Genomic DNA, 7,117 nt, shown 5'->3' on the forward strand with positions numbered 1-7,117 from the left:
AAATTGCTTGGGTATTTACATTGTTCATGGTAAAGAATCCCAACTTTTGTTAATAGATGTCCCGAGTGAGCCTCTCAACTGTCGTATTAACAAGACCAACAAAGACTGTATGTTTGTTGCCTGGGATAAGCCGGAGAGTGACGGTGGGAGTCCCATCACTGGATACTATATTGAGAGAAAGGAGAGGAACAGCCTTTTGTGGGTGAAGGCTAATGACACTGTTGTGCGCACCACTGAGTACCCATGTGCTGGCCTTATAGAGGGCCTGGAATACACTTTTAGAGTGTCTGCCATCAACCGTGCAGGGCAAGGCAAGGCAAGCAAGAAGACTGACTTTGTAACTGCCAGGACTCCTGTTGGTGAGCTTGCACCCTGTGTGTATATGTAACATAGCTGAAGACACCACCGCTAATTTAAAGAAAAATGTTTGCATCACAGACACTCCAGGGAAACCAGAAGTCCTAGATGTAACCAAGAACTCTGTTACCTTGGTCTGGACCCGTCCCAAAAATGATGGCGGAAGCAAGATCATTGGCTATTATGTTGAAGCCATGCGGCTGCCAGGAGACACTTGGATTCGCTGCAACACCAGTAGTCAAAACGTTCCAAGGGAGGAATATACAGTCACTGGCCTTGAGCGAGACCTTCAGTACCAGTTCAGAGTCATTGCCAAAACTGCTGTGAATTTGAGCAAGCCCTCAGAAAGCACAGAACCCATTCTAGTCTGTGCAGAGAATGGTGAGAGTTTTTGACTTTTTACTCTGGTGTTCTGGCTAACAAACAAGTGAGCATTAATTCACACTTCTTGTTCTTTTCTAAATACAGTTCCTCCAAGAGTTGAACTCAACACCAAGATGGAGAAGGGCTTAAAAATTAAAGCTGGAACCACAATTGTTTTAGAGGCTGATGTTTTTGGCAAACCGATGCCCAGAGTAACTTGGAAGAGAAATGATGATAACTTGAAATCTGGTGAAGGTCAGCTAATCACACAACAGAGGCATCACTTTCAACTTGAGATTTCTAATGTTACCAAAGAACACACAGGTACTTATACGGTACTGGCTGAGAATGCCAGTGGTTCCAAGACTGCAGAGATCCAAGTTAATGTACTAGGTGAGATTATGGTGGCACAGTTCAAAATAACTTTATTAGTATTCAGTTCTACATTAACTTAACTATATTAACAATTTGTTTCTCTGCAGACGTGCCTGGGCCTCCTGCCAGTGCCAAATATGATGAGGTGTTTGCCACCAATATTAAGTTGTCCTGGGTCCCTCCTTTGAAAGATGGTGGTGCCCCTGTCACCAACTACATCATAGACAAACGTGAAACCAGCAGAGCTAATTGGGCCCAAGTGTCCTCTAAGGTCAAGGGTGACACCCTACAGTTTAATGTAGGAAAGCTCATTGAAAATCATGAATACCAGTTCCGTATTCGTGCAGAAAACACGTGGGGAGTTGGAGATGCGCTAATCACCAACCCAGTCATCACCAAGAATCCATTCAGTGAGTCCATGCAGTTTTTTTTTCAGTGCCTTTCTTTTTTCTTGTCTCTCTTTTTTCTTGTTGTAAAATAAGTCTTATAAATGTATTACAGCAAGTAGTCTTATTACTCAAAGTGTAGAGTATTACAACCAACAAGTTTGCCATTGAAAATACGGAAATAGTAAACACAGCTGTTTAACAATTTCAAACATGTTTTTCATGTCTGATCACAAGGCAACTTTAATTCTGAAGCACATTTTAAACACGGTCTCTGGTATCACTTTCAGCCATTCCTGGTCCATGTGAAGCCCCAGTGATTACCAATGTGACTAAAGATTCTATGACTGTCAGCTGGAAGGAACCTGCTGATGATGGAAAGTCCACCATCTTGGGCTACTTTGTGGAAAGGAAAACAACCAAAGAAATCAATTGGACTAAGCTGAACAGGAAACCTATAACAGAGAGGACACTGGAAGTAACAGGTCTAACAGAAGGAGTTGAATATGAGTTCAGGGTCATTGCCATCAATGCAGCTGGGCTTGGCAAACCCAGTGAACCCTCTGCTAGCTGCGCTGCACAAAATCCCATTAGTGAGTTCAAGAATTTTCTTAACAGAAAACCTTTTTTTTTGCATTCCCAGACATTAGACTTTCTGTGTTGTTTTAATTGTGCCACTGTGTTCTTTCAGCTCCTCCTGGGCCAGTGTTAAGCCCCAGTGTAACTGACACCACCCATAGCACCATCAGTCTGACCTGGACAGCCCCATCTAACAATGGAGGAAGCCCCATTATTGGATATTTGGTGGAATCCAGAAGGACTGACAGCAATGACTGGATCCGCTGTAATGTTCCTAGGAACTTGCAGGAGACAAACTATGTCATTCAAAATCTCATTGATAAAGCAGAGTACCAGTGTCGTATCACTGCTGTCAACAAAGTTGGATTTGGTGAATCAGTAGAAGTACCTGGCAAACATGTTGCCAAAGACATAATAGGTATGTATTATTTTACATTTTTTTGTCTCTCTTTCTTTCTTTTTTCTTGAGTACTGAAAGCATATGTACTACCATAAAGTAAGTCATTTAGTGATTTAAGATCATATAACCCCCAAACATTCCAATCTTTACATGTTGTTGATCGCTTGATTTGATTTTATATATATAATTATAAATATATAAAAAAATTCGACATAATAAACATAGATTAATTATTCATATAGACACAAAAGAGTTAAAAAAAAGGGAAAAAAAGAATTAACGTACCAAAACAACATTATGAAGTCAAATATCTAAGTAATAGAGGATGACTAGGTTTTGGGTATTTTATACTCAATTTAATTTTATTCCGTTTTTTTTTAGATATCCTGAAATCACAACACAGTTGTCTCTACAGGCTTTATACCTATAATTGTATAAAACATAGAATCAGTCATAAAATGTAATAGCTTATTGCTAAACTAAACAGATCATATCCCCCCCACACACTGTCTCTCATAATGCATATTTTGTTGCAGTTGCACCTGAGGCAGAGTTAAGTGCAGAGCTGAAACAAGTCCTAGAACTACATGCTGGTACCACCATGAGACTTCAGGCTAACATCAAGGGTCGTCCCACTCCTCGCATCACCTGGGCTAAAATGAATACTAACATTAAGGACCGTCAGGGAATCATCATCAAATCTAGCAAGACAGACACGATGGTGATGGTCGAAAATGTCAACAGATATGATGCTGGCAAATATATTTTGAACCTTGAGAGCTCGGCTGGGATGAAAATGTACACTATTGTGGTCAAAGTATTTGGTAAGTAAAATTGTTATCACTTTTAGTTAAAGTACTTAAGATTTGCTTCTATATGTAAATTACCAAAGAAAGTTTGTTTCATTTGAAAAAGGAATAGGATGAAAAGTTCATTTTTAAAAGCAATTATTATAGGTACAGCTGATTGTGTAAAGATATTTTAAAGAAAATCTTTTTGTCTTTCAGACACACCTGGGCCACCTGTAAACCTGATGGTAAAGGAAACTACCAAAGACAGTGCCTCCATTTTTTGGGATGCTCCTTTGATTGATGGTGGATTTGAAATCACCCACTACATTGTGGAAAAGCGTGACACTGAGAGAAAGGCGTGGTCAGTTGTTTCAAACAACTGTAATAAGACATCATTCAAGGTCCCAGACTTGGATGCTGGGCGGTCATACTGTTTCCGAGTGTCTGCAGTCAACCAGCTTGGTGCTGGGGAATGTTGTGAGACAGCTGATTCAGTCAGAGCAACAGGTGAGAGGAATACTTACATACATTTGACCTGCCCTGCCTTTTTGTAACCATGCTACTTTTGTGAAATTATGTTTTACTTTGTTTTAATAGAGGAGCCTGGACCTGTCATGGACTTTAAGACCCTTCTGGTAACCAAGGACTCTTGCACTCTGAGCTGGAAGAAGCCCCTAACCGATGGTGGCAGTCGCATCATCTGCTACGTACTGGAGGTTCTCAATGGTGATGACAAGTACAAGGAGCTGATGAGGTCCAAGAATATGCAGTACAGTGCCAAAGACTTGGTGGAAGGCAGAGAGTACACCTACCGGGTAAAAGCTGTAAATGACTCAGGAGAGAGCGCTGTCAAGGAGCTAACTTTGGTTGCCAAAGATCAGATCAGTCAGTACCCACACACAGGAAATTTGAATGCAAAATAAATTTGAAAAGATGCATCTTTTTTAAAGATAGTTGTGAAATATGTTTTTTTCTCTTTAGTACTTCCAAGCTGTGACCTCAGAGAATTACCCAACATGTGCTATATTGCTAAAGAGGGCAGCACTGTCCGACTAAAGATCCCCATTATTGGTAAACCTACTCCAAAGGTTTCTTGGAAGAAGGGAGATGATGAAGACCTAACAGATACTGGCAGAGTATGTGCAGAGTCCTCTTCGGTCAATACCACCCTCTTCATCAGAGACTGCCAAAGAAGTGATGCTTCTAAGTACACCATTACCTTGAGAAACAGTGCTGGCAGCAAGGAGTCCACCATCTTCATCAGGTAGTAATTACACAACCATCAGGGCATATCATAAAACGCAACACCACTTTATGACTGCTTTTTTATTCTGTTTGTTACCCAACTTTTTTTAAAAACAAAAACAAAGATTAAGTCATATGTAACTTGTCTTTTTTAGGGTTGTGGGTAAACCTGGCATTCCTGTTGGACCAATTAAGTTCAAAGATGTCACTGCTGATGGTGCTACATTGAAGTGGGGTGTTCCGAAGGATGATGGGGGCTCAGAGATAACCAACTACATTGTGGAAAAGAGGGACTTTATCACTAGCATGTGGGTCACTGTATCCTCCATTGTGGAGACCAATAGTATGAGGATCACTAGTCTCCATGAGGGTACCGAATACATATTTAGAGTTGCTGCAGAGAACAAATATGGAGTTGGAGAAAGTCTCAAATCTGAGTCTGTGGTAGCAAAACACCCATTTAGTAAGTTTCTGAAATTTATTTCATTAATTCAAAAAGTTAGCAGAGAATTGTTTTCTTCTTTGGTTTTTTGCTTACTGCTAAATGCTGTGTCTGGCTGTTTTCTATAGATGTCCCAGATGCCCCCCCTCCTCCTCAAATCATGAGCATGCGTCATGATTCTGCATACCTGGCCTGGGGTGACCCTAGGAAGACTGGAGGCTCACCTATCACAGGTGCAGTTTGAATTAAGACTTGACACAAACTTTATTCATTGACTTTCCAACTGAAAAATGCTATTGCAGCTTATTTACAGTGTCTATGACATTTCCTCCCACTTTTTTGTATAATGTTCAGGCTACCATGTTGAATTCAAAGAAAGAAACAGCATGCTGTGGAAAAGAGCTAGCCCATCTGCTTTGAAGATGAAAGAACACAAGGTTACTGGCCTTACTGAAGGACTGGAGTATGAGTTCCGTGTAATGGCAGTCAATTTGGCTGGCATTGGCAGGCCAAGTACTCCCACTGATCCACAAGTGGCCTTGGATCCAATTGGTAAGTTTATGAGGGATACTGTCAAAAAGTACATGCATACAAAACTTTTACAGTTAACATTCTCATTGTACAACTGCATTTATAGATGCGCCTGGTAAACCAAATGTTATCAGCATCACGAAGAGCAGTGTAACACTTCAATGGACTGAACCACAGTTTGATGGTGGCCACAGACTTACTGGCTACATTGTTGAGAAGAGGGACTTGCCTTCCAAAATCTGGGTGAAGGCCAACAACGTGAATGTTGTAGAACCTGCATTCACTATTGTTGATCTGCAAGAGGGCTGCAAATACGAGTTCAGGATTAGGGCAAAGAATGCTGCCGGTGCCATCAGCCCACCCTCTGAACAGACAGATACAATTTTATGTAGAGATGAATATGGTGAGATGAACCTTTAAAATTATTTTAAAGATTTCATTTTATCAACCATATGAAAAATGTGGAGATTAGGATACTGCACAGTAGGTAACTTTCTTTCTACTTTTTTCAACAGCTGCACCAACCATTACTATTGATGCCCAGGTAATGGAGGGCCTAACGGTCCGTGCTGGTGATACCATTGTTATCACTGCTACAAGTATTTTGGGAAAACCTGCTCCTGTCTCCTGTTGGTCAAAGGGAGGAAAATACTTTAAACCATCTGACATTGTTCATATTGAAAGCACTGCAACCTCCTCAACTTTGTCTGTAAAATATGCAGGCAGGAAAGACTCTGGAGAGTACACAATAACTGCTACTAACCCATTTGGTGTAAAAGAGGAAACTGTCAAAGTCAAAGTTCTTGATGTTCCTGGTTCTCCTGGACCTATTGAATGCAGTGGTGTGTCTTCTGAAAAGGTAACTCTGACATGGACAGCTCCAACTGAGGATGGTGGTTCCCCAGTTAAATATTATACCTTGGAGAAGAGAGAGACTAGTCGTCTGCTCTGGACTGTCCTAGAGGACAAGGTCTTGGACTGCCACTTTGTTGCCAACAAGCTCATTCAGGGCAATGAGTACTTGTTCAGAGTTTCTGCCATAAACCAGTATGGTGCCAGTGAGCCATCTCATTCTGAAGCTGTCAAGATGATTGATAGATTTGGTAAGAAATTAATATTGTATTTGTTTATTTATAATTTTTTCATAATTGGTTTTTATTTCCAATATATTTTCCTGCGTTTTATTGGCTTGCACTAGTGTATTTTATGGAAGATGACCAATTAACATATATATTGATATTTTCATGTGTCTTACTGTGTGTTTGCATGCATCTAGGTCCTCCTGGTCCACCATCCAAACCAGAGGTTGAGAAAATTGATGGACATTCAGTCACTTTGTCTTGGAGAAGACCAGCTGAGGATGGAGGAAGTGACATCATTGGCTACTCTGTTGAAAAGAAAGAAAAGAAAGCTGTACGATGGATGCGAGCATCCAAAAAATCTGTAGCTGACCTCAGCTTTGAAGTCACAGGACTTACTGAGGGTGTGGAATATGAGTTTCGAGTTTTTGCTGAGAACAGAGCTGGTTTTGGGGAGCCAAGTGAAACATCTATGCCTGTCAGAACAATAGTTGCTGCTTGTAAGTCAAAACATTTTTAAATATCAGGCATTGATAGGCATGCAAGTTATCAAAATGTATCATTATTAA

General features: G+C 40.6%; 1 protein-coding gene across 1 annotated transcript in view; it reads left to right on the forward strand.

Annotated features, from left to right (window-relative positions):
- The window catches only part of LOC101159719 (titin), a 171,803-nt gene that overhangs the window by 120,677 nt on the left and 44,009 nt on the right, over positions 1-7,117 (forward strand). The window contains exons 173-188 of the mRNA XM_023950735.1: positions 57-359; positions 439-738; positions 826-1,113; positions 1,203-1,505; positions 1,772-2,074; positions 2,173-2,478; positions 2,997-3,284; positions 3,468-3,758; positions 3,849-4,136; positions 4,233-4,515; positions 4,652-4,959; positions 5,067-5,171; positions 5,293-5,490; positions 5,576-5,872; positions 5,985-6,572; positions 6,746-7,048. Of these exons, the coding sequence (XP_023806503.1) occupies positions 57-359; positions 439-738; positions 826-1,113; positions 1,203-1,505; positions 1,772-2,074; positions 2,173-2,478; positions 2,997-3,284; positions 3,468-3,758; positions 3,849-4,136; positions 4,233-4,515; positions 4,652-4,959; positions 5,067-5,171; positions 5,293-5,490; positions 5,576-5,872; positions 5,985-6,572; positions 6,746-7,048 (4,752 nt within the window). The remainder of the gene's footprint in view (positions 1-56; positions 360-438; positions 739-825; positions 1,114-1,202; positions 1,506-1,771; positions 2,075-2,172; positions 2,479-2,996; positions 3,285-3,467; positions 3,759-3,848; positions 4,137-4,232; positions 4,516-4,651; positions 4,960-5,066; positions 5,172-5,292; positions 5,491-5,575; positions 5,873-5,984; positions 6,573-6,745; positions 7,049-7,117) is intronic.

Source organism: Oryzias latipes, chromosome 21 (genome assembly GCF_002234675.1).
Source record: "Oryzias latipes chromosome 21, ASM223467v1".
Lineage (NCBI taxonomy): Eukaryota > Metazoa > Chordata > Actinopteri > Beloniformes > Adrianichthyidae > Oryzias > Oryzias latipes.